Below are 19,334 nucleotides of genomic sequence, written 5' to 3'. Positions count from 1 at the left end.
ATTAAATATCATGAAATTTTTTAAATAAATAATTAAATTATTATCATTCCTTTGTATGTTATATGTTATATTTATCTGAAGCATTAAAATAATTATATATGTGTTGCATGCATAAATAGTTAATAAAAGTTTGCTTTAACCAACGATAGACAAATCAAACTCATGGAAAACTATTCATGTCATATTTTAACTATAAATTTTTTATGGCAAATGAATCGAAATTTAATCTAATATGGCCTATACGTTTTCAGATTACTCCTGTTAAAGACATATTTCCAAAACATATACACAAAAACAATACGTAAAAAACGTATGCTCCAGTAGTTCAACTGTATCCAGTATATTTGTTTAAAAATATGGAGAATTACACTCTATGCATTTTTAAACAAAACTGTAAATGTATATGGCACACAAATTATTCTTTTTTCAAAAAATTATAGCAATATTACATATAATATTTAAATGAAATAAACAAATTATGATAGATTTTTAGTTGATTTCATATCAAATGAACAAAATTTCTCGCTTGATAATTTAATAAGTAGCAGAACGGTTCATTACAATTGCATAAAATATATACTTTGGGGAAACATGGAAGATTCGTCTTTGATGACTGTCACATTAAAAAATAAACTGTAAATTAATATTTTATTATCATTTTGTTTTAAAATTAAAACAACAGTTATGATATTTAATTTAAAATTATTTTTCAACATTCAAAGAATCAGTAAGCATAAAATGGCTAAAGGAAAAAATTATTTGTCTTTTAAATAAATAAAATAACCAATTAAAGGAAAATAGCGATTGATTTTCAATTATTCATCTCTCAAAAAAACCAATAACGCTTTCCATTTCAATAGGAAAAAAAAAAAAAAAAAAACTTTTAAACATCCAATGCATGAATTTTAATTTTTTTTTTCTCTTCATAATATTGGAAACACACCATTTCTATAAAACAAACAAATAAAAAATCATTTTTATGCTACGCCTGCATACGATAAATTAGCAAGAGAGAAAGATAGTTCATAATCCCCACCACAACCCTTTGTATCGAGACAAACAGTCGATATCTCACCGTGCCCCCACACATAATACCGGCTGCAACCGGCCGTTCAGGTGGTCAAGTGTCCAGGCTCCCACACCTCCGGTGTTAGAATTCGTTGGTCAATTAATTGAATGGCGGACAAGTTTGCGGAAAATCGAAATTCTGGTCGATTTCTCCAATAGTTGAAGACAGTTCCTCCCAGATCCGGGTGTTTATGTCACACAACAGTGCTCGAATAGTCAGCCTCACACAATCAGAGTATTATTATTCAAACATAAAACTATTCGTAAATGCATTTAAATGTTCATTTTTGTTATACTCCCAGGGAGGATAATTTTATAATATTAACCCCTTAATTGTAACGCACTCACTGGCATAATTTCTACAAAGTTTATTGAATTTTATATAGTTCTAATTTAGTTTCATCTAATTCTAAATTAATCAGAAAATTGCACAAATTAATCAAAAACTGCTCAATGGTTGACATAATTTCTATGAAGTTTATTGCATTTTTTAACGTTCTTATTAAGTATACATAGAATTACAAATTAATCCCGAAATTGCTCAAATTAATAAAAAGTTGCACCATCATTGACATAGTTTCTACGAAGTTTATTGAATTTTAAATCGTTCTTATTTAGTTTCATAGAATTCTAAATTAATCATAAAATTGCACAAATTAACCAAAATGTGTATAATTATTGACATAATTTCTACGAAGTTTATTGAATTTTATATCGTTCATAGTTAGTGTTCATAGAATACTAATTTAATCATAAAATTGCACAAATTAATCAAAAATTGCACTATCATTGACATAATTTTTCCGAAGCTATAGAATTTTAAACCGTTATTTTTTAGTTTTCATAGAATTCTAAATTAATCATAAAACTGTTAAAAATTAATCAAAAGTTGTACAATCAAGGACAAAATTTCTACGAAGTCCGTTGTATTTTATATCGTTCTTATTATATATTCATTGAATTCTAAATTAATCATAAAATTGCACACATTTTTCTTTTAATTTTTTTTAATAACAAAAAGGAAATATCACTAATGTGATTTGTCAGTAGAAATATGAAGTCAATTTTACTGCTTTTTTAAGATTGTTCCATTTTGAGAAGTTTTAATCAATATATGAACTCAAAACTAAACAAGATAAATTATCTTTAAATAATTTTATTAATAAGCAGATAAATTATTTGAAATCTGCAACATAAGATAAAATGCTTTAAGCGCGAATTTCTTTTTGACTATTATATGATTTCAACTAATTTCTGAAAAAAACAACCATTAATAATTTTTAAGTCACATAATCTGATTTTTTTTATTGATTTGACTCATAAATTGGGTTAATTTCACTTACAGAGTTTGAAAAATATCTTTTGAACTAAAAACGACAGTATTACAAGAACGATGCCTTGTCGTCAACTGTCTCAAGGTCTGTAGAAGCGAAACTAGATGAGAGTTCTCTCTCTGTTGTGGCAACATTTCAGTTTCTGAGAAGGATGGATGATCACTCTATGTTTTCATTTCAAAGTTTAAAATGTAAAATTGTTGATTATCTTACATTGTTTTGCCCTAATGAAATTTCAAACAATGTTTAATATTTAACTTTCTTTGTACATCATAGCTTGATGTACAAAGAAATTTAAAAGAAAAATTTTCTACTCAGAAAATTGAGTAGGAAAGTTTCGATTCTGATATTAATAAAATATATCTAATATTTTATCATCCGTAAATAACTACGATTAATTTTTTTCAAACATCGGTAAATAATTATGTTAATTCATGAAACGATGGGATTTTTGCCAATTATCATTTTAATATAAGATAAAATTGATGAGAATAGAAAAATGCCAGAAATGCATATCCCGTAAAGATACAGAAACGATTAAATTTGTTGGAAATCAGTGTTGCCAAAATTTATTTCGATACACTTAAATACAAATGAAATCAAGAAATCTAATAAATTCCTTTAGCAATGTGACGATGTCTTTCTTCCATAAATGTACATTATCATCCAACATTTTTTAATTCTTTGCCTAGCTGTAATACTTTTTTTTACTATTTAATTCATTGTCAATCAAATCTTCTTACTCTTCTTTTTTTTTAACTGAACCGAGAATTTCTGCCAAGTTTGTAATTTTCTTTTATTGGTTAGTGGATATACGTCTGATTCGTCGATTTTTATTGTAAATATTTGCTCCTGAATCTCTATAGATTAATGATTCTTTTCGACTCTTTTTCACTCGTAAGAATCTAGTTGCTCATTGCCATCATAAACACTAAATTTCCAAAAATAATTTACAACTTATATTTAGTAAGATGACATTCTCAATTATAGCATTTCCGAATTATTTTTGAAATACGGCAATAAGTCAATCATAAATCATACACTTTCAATAACAGCAGACGATTTTAGTATATGTTGCCATGACGACTAGGATAAGTTATTTCTTCACGTTTCAGCAAGCTTCAAGTAGTTTTATTATTTGTTGTTTATTTATTTATTCGTTGATACAATGAAGTACTCGAAACTACTTGTTAATACAATGAATTATTGTATTGTAGTTTTACAGAAAAAATTACTTTTGTTTTAATGGCAATTTCAAACCCATCGAAATTTGAATGTCTGTTTTGATAATGACATCCTATTTAGAATAACACTTGAATATCTTCTATATAGACTAGATTCGTAGTCATGAGAGATGACTACACTCATGAACGATGCAGAGGATGTTAAAAGGAGAATCGAAAAAATGATAGATTGTTTAATTAGAAAATCGTGAGAGAATATTTCTGCTAATTATCATACAATAACGAGAAACCTTTCAATATGTTAGAAAATGTATAATATTAAAGTAGTAAATGATTATATTCGGGATGACTTTTTCGAAAACCGTTATTTTTTATAAATTTTTATATAAAATATTTTTTTAAAAAAACCACACAAGGATATAAAATGTACTAAATAAATAATAAAAATCTTCTTGGAAAAAAGTAGGAAAAATTATGATTTTTTTTTATTAAAAGAGAGATATAAAACAAAACATTTTACTTTAGAAGTAAAATAGCATTCAAAAGTACATTATGCAAATAAAAAAAAATCTATACAATTCCCCAAAGAATGAATTTAGAAACAAAATTCAAAGCGTTTTATAAAGAAGAATGTATAGAAATTTAGAATACTGTATAAAAACCATTTGGCATTCTCGTCAAAAATCGACTTTTTATCGTATTCACGTACCTAAGAGTATATATAAAAATATAAAATTATCTTATTTTATTAAGTAATAATTAAAAAAAAGATAATTTAAAAGATCTTTGCTTATATTTGATCCAATAAGAGACTCAAATTTTCAATGGATTTTTATCATTTCTTTTATTTCCGAATTTTAAACATGTATAATAAAGAGAAGTAACCGTAACCGGAGAAAAAAATTAAGGAACTATACAACTTTAAATTATCTTAAGTCGGTTCTTTACTCTGTTTAAATCTCTCTGCACTTTTCGGAGTGAGTTTAAAAATAAATGAGCTGGTAAGATTATTTAACGTTTGCAGCGTGAGCATGAATTGACTTCAGTTTGTGCAATCATATTTAAATCTTCGTCTGCTTCTAATTCTGTGAACGCAAAATAAAAATATAGGCGCATGCGTAATTTCAAATGCTAATATTTGAATATTGTTAACATTGGTGATAAAAAGAGTCAGAAAGTTTATTTATGATAGTTATTCAATTTAACTTAGATACCATAACAGAGTACCAGCACTCCAATGTCGAGACATGTCCAAAGAAAGGGATTGTCTTGTGGCCAATGATAGGCTTTATGGACTCAAACATAGTTTCCACAAGTGTGCTATAGAAACAATCATGGTCCTTTAATTTAACTCAGTTGCTATAGCAGCGGAGGGGCAGTAGCTCTTTTGTTGTTACATTAAATGTCGCGATGAATCAGAAAGTATAAAAAATGTTGAAAAAGAATTCAAAATTCAAACAGATTTAGAGCTTTTTTTAACTGGTCATATTAAGTTTTTCAGAAATTTTTAAATTTATTTAAAGAATGCATGCTGATGGAGTAAGGTTTGATTTAACAAGTTATGGCACAATCTTTGATTTCAAAACAATGCACTGTTTTGAAATTTCGGAATATATGATTAATATACCTTATCTAAATAAATGAATTTGGAAATTACATAGTTTATGTATTACTACATTAAATAACAAAATATAATTTACGTAGAAGTTTCAGTCGGTGGTTTTGAAGTTTATTTTCACTTTAAATTTTCTCAAAACTTAAAAATTTGACGACAACAGAGCATGTATTACTATTTTGAAAAAGAATTCTCTTAATAAATATTGTCATTTGAAAATTTTAAATTTCTTTATTATGAATGTAAATTTCTTGATAAACGCTTCATTTTAATCATCTGTATAAAATATTTTATTTTTATAAGGATTTTTTTATACGAATTTTATTTGGAAAGTGAATTTTCTTGCCAAATTCATCACATTATGTTTCGTTTCTCAAATAAATTCTAATTTAATTTAGACACATACGAAATATGATAAGTACGTTTCTTGTCAACAAGGATTTTTGGATACAACTTTATTTAAAAACTAATATTCATCATGATTATAAAATGTATAAGAAGTATTTACAGTACATTAACAACATAAATTCAACTAATAATTAATTAATTAGAAGTTATTATTTATCTCTTTTGAACTCGAACGTCAAAAAAACCGTTTGTTTCCGAAATACCAAAAATAAATAATGGATGATTGATGTTAAAAAATATTTATTAGTTTCTCCATGGTTAAATATAAGGCATTTTTTTTAAATCTGTTATTTATGTTTGTTTAAATCTAAATAGAAGTTTTTGTAGAATCAAACACATGATTTTAAGCAAATCTCTGTACTAATTTTATATAATTTTTCCATGACAATTGAAACATTTTTGTAATTTATTTAAAAAGTCGACGCCTAATTAGATTGCAAAGAACAACATTCTAGAATGATATAATACATTTCATTTTAAGAAGCAGATTAATATATAAACTATTCATTATTCGATTTTTGTAAAAATACTAACTTATGTGTTTGGGATTTTGCAGGAAATTACTCATACGGGAGAAAAAAGCAAATTTTTAGAATAATAAAAGATTAAAACAGTTTCTTCTGTATAAAGTAAATGCGGAATTATTTCATTTTTCCAAACGAATGTTGAATATAATTTTTTCAAGAATATAATTTAACGAAAATAAGACTAATAAGAAATAACCAACTAAGTCGTGAAATTAATGGTACATCCAGTTTAATATTAAACTTTAGATTTTTCAATAATGTAGCTCTCAGTAAAAGAATTATGAAAATCTCTACTGGTATTCCTAAAACTTACAAGATGGAAAAATTATTTTCTTTAATATAAATAAGAATAAACACATACACTAATGTTTCATTCAAGATTTTAAAATTTTTAATGAAATCATAGGTATTAAAAGAGAGAGGCAAAAATACCCCTCGAATCAGATAGCTATTAAATATATTTGCAAACATGTTAACTATATTTCATGCAAATGTTTGTTTTGATTAATATTAAAATAAAAAAACATTTATTTATGACTCCGGTATATTTTATATATAAGAATATGATGTTTTATTATTGATAGATAATTAATTTTACATCAAATATAATTAAATTGTATTAATACTAAATATTGAATATATATTGAAAAAAAAACCAACTGATCAAAATTTATAGCTTAGTTTAGCCAATTCCAGGAATCTATAAAAGATTTTTTAAGATCTATAAACAGTAATTTAATAACTAATATGTTAACTATTTTTTTTGGTATCTCAAACTTAGTAGGGTCCTTCAGTAACAAAACAAGCTTTCGTATATTTTTGCATTTCGTCTGAAATCTACATATCCAACTATACGTTGTTTTTATTATCATTTTTATTCATTCCAAAATACTTTTTAAGTAACCAACTTACAAACCATTATAAGTAAGCCACCCCCAAGAAACAAAAGAATATTCTATTTACCTTCGCATAAGATCATCGGGGATCGTCTACCCAAAGAGAGCCAGAGGAGAGAAAGAGAGAGAGAGGATGGAGAGCGATTCCGCTGGGAAGAGCAAGAGCAGCTGCAAGAGAGCGTCACTTCGAGCCACCCCACTCTGCTGACACAGCAGATGAACTGAGGAAACGGAGATCAGCGAACTGTTTTAGGTTTACTGGAGGCTCCACTCTCGCCAAGCTTGGCGATGGACTTTAAGTGGTTGGCGACTAAAAGGGTTTTAGTTTCGTTTTTGATGGATGAGGATGAGTGCTGTCGCTAAAGAATACTGATGCGTTTCTAGGTATGCTCTGTTAAAGTCAATGCAGATGTTTCTACTTCAGAAAAATGGGGGGGGGGAGGGTTCCACTGGTTTTAAAAAACTGTATAGATTTTAAAATTTTCATTCGGTTTCAAATATTTTTTAACAGAGTTGTAAATTAAAATTATAATTTGTAACTATAAGATTTAACTGGAAAAATCTTAATAATTAAGAAAATTTTATGAAAATTGTAGATCCAATTTTTTTAATTAATTAAATACTAAATTAATATACATACTCGAAAGCAAATAAATAATAATTGCATCATTTATATCATCTTCTTATAAGCTCACTCATCAAATCATTACAACATATAAAAAAAGAATTTAGATGTTTATTTCATGAATTTCATATTAACTAATAACAATCTTTCATTAAGGAATTTCAAAAAAAAAAAAAAATATTTAATATGCATGTACGGCTTTTACAAAAAGCATGTGATGTAGTGGTGAACATATACCGGATAGATATTTTGTTATATTTGATCTCATATTATATATTTTACATTTTGCAAAAAAATAATTCTATACAGCTTAAACTATTAATTATACAGCTTTGAAAGGCATTTTTGGAATGTGAGTAAAATTCCTTTAGTTAAAAATGTTTTCTCCCTTTTTTTTTTTTTTTTTTTGCTTCTATACTGACAAAAACCTTTGTATAGTTTTGCATTCCACGTTGCCTGTTATTACAATTTTTGTTGTTAAAGTTTTGTAATTCATTAAGTTTTCCTAATAATAAAGAATATAACTTTAAAAAATAATTTAGAAATACTTTTTTTTCCCATCAACATGAAATATAACATATTCTATTTATTTGTTATGTTTTTTCCAATATGTAAAATTTCTTTCGTAATATAGATAATTTATTGCAATATAACAAGCATATATAGGATTGTGGAAATTACTCTATCATACAGAAAAATTACTACAAAAAATAAGAAATATCTTAATTTAATCAATCACAATTTTAATTCCAATCAACTACAATTTTTTATTCGTATTTTTCAAAAAAAAAAATTTTTTTAATCAGTTTTTGATGCACTTATGGTGATGGTGATACATTGCCAAAAGTAGCAAGCCAATCTTTTTCTTAACCAGCAATCATTCTTCAGTTCGGCACTAGATGGCGCCAGGCATGGTAAAAAAAGGATTAATAAAAGGAACAAGGAGTGAAGGAAAAGGGGATCCAACAATGACGGTGCCTGGGGGGGACGACATAACTGGTGGGGTGGGGGTCCTAGCGACACGCTCCCAGCTGGCACTCTCCTGTGGAAATACACCAGATGGGCCGACGCAGTCTTGATGAATAAATGCCACCCCACACAGGCGGTACATACTTTTCTCCCCCCTCCCCATTTCAGTGCCCCCCCCCTTCTCTTTTCCAGTTTTCTTTTCCTCCCCAGCATCCTGAGAACGTTCCGCCATCATCAACGTTTGGAGAAATTCTCTCTCTCTCTCTCTCTTTCTTTCTTTCTCTCTCCATAGTTTGGCGCAGCTGAATCCTTTGGTCTAAAGAAGTAAAGTGTTTTTCCATTGGGGTGGAATTTTTTTTTCCATTCCCCTCGCCAAGTTGTTATTTATTTTTTGTTTCTTTTGGCGCGATGGTGTTAGCACTTGGCGATAAATGGGCTCTCGGAGATAATTAAGATCGTTTCGGATGTTTAGATAGGGCGGTGTTGGAGGTTTGTGTGTGCCTGAGATGGGTTCGCGAGAGGTGATGTATGTACTGTTGAGGGGTCACGTGATGGGGTGCGAAATCGTTTTGGAGGTGTCGGCGGTGTCATTTGTCTTTTTTTCGTCTTCCGGAAGGCTTTACAAAATCGGGAGAAAATCTTTTTTAATAAATGGAAATGTGTTTTATGTTTTTCAGCCATTTTTAAAAGCAGACGATTTCCTTTTTCATAGCAAAAAATATATTTTAATCCAAATGCTCATTAAAAGTATTATGACACTGTCGTCCCAAAATGGAAGCTATGTTAAACTACCATTAAACTTTTAGATTTTTTTATAATAAATAATAAAAGGAATACAGGAGATACCTAGTTTCCTGTACATGTTTCATTCACTTCATAATGTATTATTCCTTGCTACTATTTAAATAAGTGAAATTTTGAAACTTTTTAAAAATTTGTTTGCCTTTATAAACGGAATAATTTGTTACCAGTGAACATCAGTATTGAAAAAACCAGCTCATTGTGATAATCATTTATTATCTAGTATTATGGTAACATCACTGCTGGTGATAATTAACTGGCCGCGGAATAATACGCTCACTACGATGTTCTCTTATTATACGTGACGTAATAACAGACAAACGTCTTGTACGGATAATTACGCTTACAGAATCAAATAGGTAACTAGAATAATAGATTCAGATATATTTCATAAACAAATGGACTCAAATTATTAATTTTCAACACTTTAAATAAGTTTAAGGAATGTAGGTAAATTATTTTAGAAAAGGAATTTTTAATTTATTTAAAATACTGCAAATGCTTGTTTGAAATTGCTTCATTTTAAAACTTTCTTATTTTAAGTTAAAAAAGAAATTACAAAAAAATGTGAATAAAATATTTAATTAATCAAATAATTAAAAATAATTGTATAAAACAAAGATTTTAGAAATCGTTTTTTAATTATTAAAAATTAATTTCAAAAAGAAAAACATATAGGAAAAGAATTCATATATATCATTATGTAATGAAAGGTTAAATAATATATAAAACGTATTTTTGTTCAACTATTTACTTACGAAAGAACTGCACATATTTTCTTTGAAAAAAAACGCCCACTGATTTCTTTGTGTCTTATTTTTAGAAAATGAAAACATTTTATCGAACATAACACGAAAGAGAAGTACAGAAAACACCTGCTTTTAAAATCGCTTCACAATATTTGCTTAACTGCAACCTGAATTTGAACAAGCTCAGTTTTCACATTTATTTCGAATTCTACAGCTTTGACTCATTTCTATAGAAATCGCTCTTTTCTGTTTGTTAAAGTACGAGTGTTAAGGTGTACTCACTTGTGTAATTCGGTTAAGCATTCAAATGAATTCGGTTATATGACGTCATTTTTTTCAGTTAATAATTTCAAATATTTTTTTTAAATATTAGGGTGTCCCTTAAGCTTCTCATAAAGTGTGTGTGTCGTGCGTGCGTGCATGAGTATAACGCTTTGCCCATATTATTTAGTGAACAGAATAACTAGAGTAATTTTGTTTGGATTTTAACTGGCTTGGAATATGTTGTTAGAAATGAAAAAAATCCCGGACGAGTTCGTAAATGGCCCAACTAGCTCAAAGGAAGTGGAATGGTGGGGGATTGAAATTTTCATTTCCCTATAACTTTCTTAATACTGAAAATAGAAAATCAAATCTAATGAGCCAAATTAGCGTCTCATTAAAACAAGCAATTTTTATAGCTAAAATTGTCTGTTAACTGCAATATCTTAGAAGTTAAGGGTTAAAAAGTTATTTTCACGAACTAATTTTGTCTGTTTTTAACATCAAGAATTTGTATTTCCAGATAGTAACTTAGATGTAAAGGAATCTACCTTTTTTTTCAGTGGTGAACCAAAGTCAAATTGCACCGGTATATAATATATTTTTCCACCACGCCCTCATTCCTCAACAATGGCTTAAGAAGCATATATGGTCAGGGCCGATTATTATTTTTCAAATCTCAATATCTTTTGTCTAAAATGTTATACAAGTTTTGTCTCGAACCTTCAGATTAGAGACAGAACTAACTGTACTACCCCTAAACGCTACCGTCGCAATGCCATTGCTTAGTTTCTAGGGAAAATATTTGGTTTGCAGGAGCTTGTAAGCAAGTGTTTTGTTCTAAAACCCAACTCGGCGTTCAACATCCCTCTCTGGAATATGAGCAAATTGTATGAGAGAGAATAATCAAAATGAAATATTTAAAGTTATCCAAATATACTAACCAATGGGAAAGTTTTCCCTCTGATTTTCGTATACGCAGCTTAATACATTAAAGCACACTGAAATAATACTTTAAAGTTGTAATAATAGCAGTAATAAAGCAGCTGTAATAATACTAATACTGTAATAAAGCAGCTGTACTAATACTCTAAAGCATACTGAAGAGAATCGAGTATGAATATTAAACATTTTTCTATTAATTTATTAAATATAAAATTTGTTATAGATCTTTAATTTCTGTGATAGGACCATTTACTAATTTCACTTATCTGGGAATCTATTCTGCGTTTTTGTACTATCGCTTTCATATATGCATAAATATATAGATTTGGAGACGTTCTACGCGTTGATGACTTGATTCAAAATTTAATAGAAACCTAGTAATAAAATAATATTCCCAATTTCATCCATAAATCTCTCCTAATATACAAACAGGGTGGTGTTCATTGCTTTGATGGATTTGATCCAGAATTTGATGCAGATCTATTGATAAAACCATATTTTAAATTTAATCCATAAAGCTTCCATAATATGTAGACCTGGTGGTGTCTAATGGCTTGATTGTATATTTATTACAACTCTAGTTACAAAATCATATTCTGAATTTCATCTGTAAAGCTCTCCTAATATGAAGACGGAGAGGCTTCAATGCGTTGGAAAATTTGATCCAAAATTTGATACAGATTTCTTAATAAAAACATATATTAAATTCTATCCATAAAGCTTCCCTAATTTACAGACTGGGAGGCGTTCACTGCTTTCACGGATTTGATCCAAAATTTGATACAGATATAATGATAAAACCATATTCTAAATTTTATCTATAAAACTTCCTTAATATGTAGAACAGGAGGTGTTCAATGCGTTGAAGAATTTGATCCAAAATTGGATACAGACTTAGTGACAAAAACACATTTTTAATTTCATCCATAAAGCTTCTCTAATATGTAAGACAGAAATGCTTTCAATGTGTTGACGGACTGGATCCAAAATCTGATATAGACCTAGTGACAAAACCATGTTCTAAACTTCAGTCATAAAGCTTTTCTTATATGCAAACCTGGAAGACAGACTTTGCAGAATTTGATCCGAATTTGATACAAATCTATTAATAAAACCATATTTTAAATTTAATCCTTAAAGCTTCCATAATAAGTAGACCTGGAGGTGTCCAATGCAATGATCGAATATTTAAGACAAATCTAGTGCCAAAATCAAATTCTGAATTACATATCTAAAGCACTCCTAATATGCAAACCGGGAGGCTACAATGCGTTGTAGAATTTGATCCAAAATTTGATACAGATTTAATGATAAAACCGTATTCTAAATTTTATCTATGGAGCTTCCTTAATATGTAGAACAGGAGGTGTTGAATGCATTGAAGAATTTGATCCAAAATTGGATACAGACCTAGTGACAAAAATATTTTTTAAAATTTCATCCATAAAGCTTCTCTAATATACAGACAGAAATGCTTTCAATCTGTTGACGGACTTGATCCAAAATCTGATACAGACCTAACGACAAACCATGTTCTAAACTTCAGCCATAAAGCTTTTCTTATATGCAGACCGGGAAGACAGACTTTGCAGAATTTGATCCGAAATTTGATACAAATCTATTGATAAAACCATATTTTAAATTTCATCCATAAAACTTCACGAAAATGTAGACAGGGAGCCATTTAATGCGTTCATGGATTTGCTCCAAAATTTGATACAGATCTAATGATAAAACTAAATTCTACATTTCACCGATAAATCTCTCCTACCATACAGACTAGGAAGCGTTGAATGCGTTCAGGGATTTGCTCCAAAATTTGATACAGATGTAATGATGAAAACATATTCTGAATTTCATCCATAAAGCTTACTTAATATACAAAAGTGAAGATATTCTATGCGCTGATGCACTAGAAGTTTGATGAAGACCTACTGATAAAAATATATTTTAAATTTCATCCATATAAAGCTTCCCTAATATACAGACCTAGATATATTCAGTACGTTGACGGATTTGATTCAAAAATTTGATATACACATAAATATATAAATCAAGAGATATCTAATGCATTGACGGAATTGGTGATAAAACTATACACCAAATTTCATTCATAAAGCTTTCGTAATCGTACACGATATTGTACGATACCTTCTCAACATTGATGGATATTATAAATATTGATCAAGATCATCAAGATATCGTAAAATGTTGTTGGGCTTTTGTGCAAATAGGGGTTTTACATTTCTGAGTTATAATCTTCGAATCTACGTAGACAGACAGTCAGATTTCACTCAAAATTATACAGAAATATGCAATTTTAGTGTAATGATCAAACACCAAATTTCATACATCTAGGTCTTTACGCTTACGAGAAATCATGATCGCAAAAGAGACAAGGTTATTTCCAATATATATTTTTCTGATGCTCAGAAAGTTCTAAACCATGGAGATTCATCAAATCTTGAGGTGTCACGTTCTATATACATTTTACATACTTCATAGACATAAAACTTAGTAGTTTCTATATATATCTTTCTTTTTTTATGAAAATATCAAGAGTTTTATTAGACATTGAAGAAAAAAGATCAGAAAATAAATGGTATAGAAGTTATCGTTATTAAATTAAGAGTTGTATATGTCTAAATAATTACGTTTCATCTTTATTTCATAATTAGTTCGATGATTTGGTAACACAAGCAACTTTAAATTGGCAGCGGAAATTAATGCAATTCATATTGTTATCCTATCAAATATGGTAGAATTTCATAAATCAGCACGTAAAATTAATATTAGAAGAGCTGTAGTAATGTTTATACTTTCTCATTACCAAATTTAGAGAAATATTGTAATCGTCAAAAAACTCAAACTCAAGGTTTTGACAAATTTGATTTGATTTTCTGAATCCTAAAAACATGTTTTTAGCTTTCTGCCTTCTGTTTGCAAACACTAGAACTCAAAATTACTTTGAGGTAGATGAATGAAATTCGGTTCATTGGCTTATTACTAAATTTGTAGTTTTCTATTGAATGTTGCCCGAAATAATTCGCAAGATGCCTCTTTGCCAAACTGTTCGAGTACAAATGAGTTCTATAACAACAAAGCCCAAAGAGTTAGGTAGATACATATAGTACACAGATTTATTCTCCAAAATATAGATTCTATTTCGATTTTGAACCAAGTCTGTCAAACGGTTGACCGTCTGTCGGTCTGTTCTTTCGCATGCATATAAACTCAATAAATCGTAAACGCAACAGCTTAAATCAATGAAATACGGTATGTTGTCTTGTGACTACAACTGTAGTTCTGTTTCAAATTTTAGTGTCAATCGATCAGGAAAAAGGCATCCAAAATACATATTCTCCCGATAGATTCAGAAAACTTGCTATGTTTGCGCAAAAAAAAAAAAAAAAAAAAAATCTATATTTTATAGCTATATATCATCAACTCCATGCAAGGAATTCGCACCCATACCGAATATGTACAATTTTATGCTGAAAGAAGGAGATAAAAGATTTATTAGAATGTCTGCGAGAAAATTTCGAGGAGAACATTCCTACTGGATTGAATTGAAATCATACTTCCCTGTGATAAGATACTATGAAAATTTTAGGAATTTAAAGTGCACTTTATATGTGCATATAATAATTTTGCTTGTATGAGGTTTTTTGCCTGCTATTTCAAATGATACAAGCAGGCAATACATTTTTTTTTTGATATCCGTATTTAGGTTGCTGTGAAATAGTTCTAATTTCACGTAATGATACAATTTCTTGGTTACAGCTACAATTTCCTTCGTAAAATATGTTATCAGAAACCAAGTGGTTCCACTCCAGAGAGGCGTACTATCAGAATATGCCATTTCTGAATCACTGAATTGCTTGTGATGAGTCCATCTTTTGGTTTCCCAGATCAACATATCTCTTCTGTCTCTATTAATATTTGTAGAGACATCTGAAAAATCTAATGTAGAATTGATTTGGGAAACTAAATGGTATTTAAACTATTCAAAGGGGCAATTATCAAAATGAAAATCATACAAATGATTAAATAGTTTCCAGTTTAAATCTCCAAAAATTTGACGGCAAAATATATTTCAAAATAATCTATGAAAATGATTGCCTATTTTATCTTAAATTACAGTTATAAATCTATGAGGTAAATCAATTGAAAACAAAAGCAATGTATAATTTCAGAAAGTTCGTCAAGTAAATTTGGAATTTTGCTTAATTCTTTTTACAAATAAACTTTTTGCTTCCATTCTAAAATCGATGTTTCAAACCATAATAAGCTTAACCAACTTTTCAGCCAATAAATATTAATTTCAGAACAGAATTAATAATGAATAAAAAATTGAATAAAGATTGACAATTTTTAATATTCTAATATCTTAATTATCACAAACATATTATAAAAGAAAATGATCAACTTCTTCTTTCTAGTTTTATTATCTAAATTAGAGAGTTATATTGAAAATTATTATCATGTTATGCTTATTTCTTCCTGTCGGATGATATGCGCCGTCATTTTATTATCATTGCCATTATTTTATTAGATATTTTTAACTTTAATTTTTAAAAATAATTTATTATTAAGGTTGTGGCAACAACAAAACACTTCCCTTGATAAAACTGCATTTAAAGTTTATAAATATGATTCTGAATCTATTGTTTTTCTGCCGACGTTGAAATAAATTATGAGAGTTTTATTAATTTTTGCATAATCAGACAAAACACTGTATTACAACGATAGTAATATTTGCAGATATTATATGCAACTTTCTAAATAGCTTTTTTCTAAGTACACAATGGACCACCCTTTTTGATAACTGAAACGCTGAATATTCTAAAATCAATTTTAAAAAATTGCAGTATTTCTTTTTCTTTGTTAATGTTTACAATTTGTTGGGTGCCTATAAAATTTCTTTTAATAAGTTGAAAAATATTAGTTGTTTTCTGAATTATCATTGTGTCAGGGAAATCTTGCTCCAAATCTTTGCCTATTTTATCTTATTGTACAACGTTCATCCAGTAATCTCAATTGAAAAGTAATTAAACTAACTTCTAGCAAATACCAGCCAAAAAAAAAAAAAAAAAAAAAAAAAACGGTGTCATTGATAAAATTTTTGGTTTGCGATATATATTTTTTTAAATCTTTTCACTAATAAAAGATACCGTAACAATTAGAGTATAACCTACCAATAAAATAAAAAATAAAAAACCGCTTTTATGCATTTTAGCACAACTGTTTTGCCCTTCTTCTTCTTTTTAATTCTTCACATAAAAAAATTGCAAAAAAAGGAATATCGTAGATTACAAATAAAAAAACATAACAAAAGGATTAAAAAAAGCTTTTACCAAGCAGACGATTCTTTCCCGCTGCCAATTCTACTCACGTAATTCTTCCTCCTAAGCCTAAGCCAATCAGTCACCCGAATTAAACATTCAACTCCAAAACGGTTTTATTTATTTATTTACCGGCGTGCAGGTGCAATTTTGTTGAGTGGGAGTGGGGGGTTGGGGAGGAGGCGAACACACAGAAACGAAGCAATGCAATCTCCCTACACCAAGCACCTTACTAACCAGGCATTAAAACAAAAGGTAGTGGAGTAAGTAGAAAGCGATCCGAGCTGAGTCACCCCATCGGGGCAGGTGCACGCCGCTTTTGGCACGGGCTCGAGCTCAGCTGCAGCGGTTCTGCACCTGTGCCGAGTTGTGACTGTTTGATTGGCAGCTGCACCTGTCTTGGCAGTGGAGTTGCCGCCCAGGGAGAAAAAGTCGTATTTTATTATTTGTTTGGTAGGATGGGTTATTGTTGTTTTTTTACACGGTGACGCGTGCAGCCACGCGTGTGGGGCTGACTTAATTAGATGGCCTTTAAATAAACACGCAATGCTGTGTGATGGGTTGGTTATGAATGGGGAAATCAGATGGTGAGCATTCAGGGCTGAATGTCAAGGGGATAGTACATTTTTTTAAGATGCCGGCCTCTTTTTAACCCTTACGTAAGGTGAGTACGATACAATTGTACCCCTGAATACTCATTAGAGGATTTATTGCAATAAAATAATACTGTATCACATTTATTATTTGGTTAATTATATATTTTATTTTCATCTGCTAATTCCACTTTCTAAATCATTTATTAATCAAATACATACACAAAAAGTGGTAAAGGAATTAGTGCCATGCAAAAGGAGAAAGAAAGGAATTAGGAGGAAAAAGAATTAGTATCCTTTATTTGTCACAACAGGATAAAATAATACACTATCCCATTCACTATTCTTTTAATTACATATTTTATTTTCATCTGCCAATTCCACTTCCTAAATATTTTACCAGGCACAAATACACGCACAAAAGGAGGGCAAGGAATAAGTATCTTTTATTAGTTACAACAGAATAAAATAATATTCCATCCCATTCACTATTCTTTTAATCATACATTTTATTTTCATGCACTAATTCCACTTTCTTAATCCTTTATTAGTAACGAATATATGACTAATAAAGGATTAAGGATACTAATATTAAATAAAGGATACTAATTCCTTTACCGCTTTTACAAAACTAAATGAAGGAATTAGTATCCTTTATTATTCACAACAAGAATCTATGGCATCCCATTCAGAATCAGTGGTTCTTTTCAGTTATATAACGTTTTTCTTAACCTTTTAATAATCGCCCTGTGTAAATAATAACATAACCCTGCGTTATAAATAATAATACAGGAATAACTTTGTTAGTTGTATTTCATTCAAGATTCGTAGCTATTTTTTATATTTACATATTCTCATTTTCATTCCTTTTATTAGTATTCGAGATCCAATAATCCCCCACGCCGAAACAAAAGAACAGTAAAAAAAACACTGTTTGTTTAAGTATCCTGAGACGACCAATTTTCGACGATTCTATCTCATTAAGGGGCTACACGCAGAAAGATGTGGAGTTTTTGTGACTACAAGTGTAGTTATGTGTCAAAATTTATCCAATCGGTTTATCAAAACTCGTCTAAAACACAAATTTGATTTTTGGAGAATATGAACGCATGCCAGGGATAAGTCACCAAATAATCGCCAAGGATGTCATGAGATTCAGTAAAAATGCTAAATTCAGTCAAAAGTTAATATTTCGTAAGTATGGTACGCCAATGCCATGTAAGGAATCCTCTGGCATGACAAGTTTATTAAAGAGTATGAAGTATACGAGAAAGTTTTGAGAAGACAACTGCCGCTGGATTAATATATATATATATATATATATATATATATATATATATATATATATATATATATATACTTAAAAGCTTTCGGCCTTTAATTCGAGGCTGAACTCTAAATCTTGAGAAAATAAGTCTACACTGAATATAAGTGAAAAAAAATAAATACCAAGATCACTAAAATCATATGCACAGCGTGATCTTTCAGAAAAATTAAGTTTTTAAATCAAACCAGAAAAAAAAATCAAACGATAAAATAGAAGATAACTTTAATATTTAGATACACATGCAACGAATCGAAACAATTTATAAAAAATATTTTATGGAATTTTAATAATTTTTGATGTTTTTTTTATTTTACATTTAAATTGCGATGATTCTATTAATTTAAATTTTAATTCTAGAATTAATCGACATTACGAAGACAAATAGGAACATAACTTTGAAGCAAAGCAAATATAACTTAATTAGATAATTTAAATATTTGCAGCAAAAGGAGAAGAAAAAAATTACTAATTGATTAAAAAATTATTCGTAGAAAAAATTTTAATCTAAATATTAGCTAAAAGAAAAGGGGTGATTAAAAGTTTTATTTCCTGCATCCAATATATTAGTAATTTTTTTTTAATTTCATTCAACTTCTCCAACAAAGTCTTTTTTTTTTGTATTATGAAATTACATTACAATCTCGGATTATAAAAATTACAATAATAAATTAAAAGGAAGTTAAGCAA

General features: G+C 28.9%; 1 protein-coding gene across 9 annotated transcripts in view; it reads right to left on the bottom strand.

The window, feature by feature from the left end:
- The window catches only part of LOC129973069 (protein CBFA2T1-like), a 92,932-nt gene that overhangs the window by 17,442 nt on the left and 56,156 nt on the right, over positions 1-19,334 (bottom strand). For 2 of the 9 annotated variants that reach the window (XM_056087435.1, XM_056087436.1), the window contains exon 1: positions 16,740-16,953. The exons of 4 other annotated variants lie outside the window; for them this stretch is intronic. Coding sequence is in view for 2 of the 5 variants with exons in the window: in XM_056087433.1 (XP_055943408.1) it covers positions 7,100-7,115 (16 nt within the window). In the remaining 3 variants the exon portion in view is untranslated. Of the gene's footprint in view, positions 1-7,099; positions 7,232-16,739; positions 16,954-19,334 lie in introns of those variants that run through there. 3 more of the 9 variants (XM_056087433.1, XM_056087434.1, XM_056087439.1) reach the window with 2 other exon arrangements.

This window comes from Argiope bruennichi, chromosome 6, assembly GCF_947563725.1.
Source record: "Argiope bruennichi chromosome 6, qqArgBrue1.1, whole genome shotgun sequence".
Lineage (NCBI taxonomy): Eukaryota > Metazoa > Arthropoda > Arachnida > Araneae > Araneidae > Argiope > Argiope bruennichi.
This window is presented reverse-complemented; position numbering and strand designations above follow the sequence as displayed.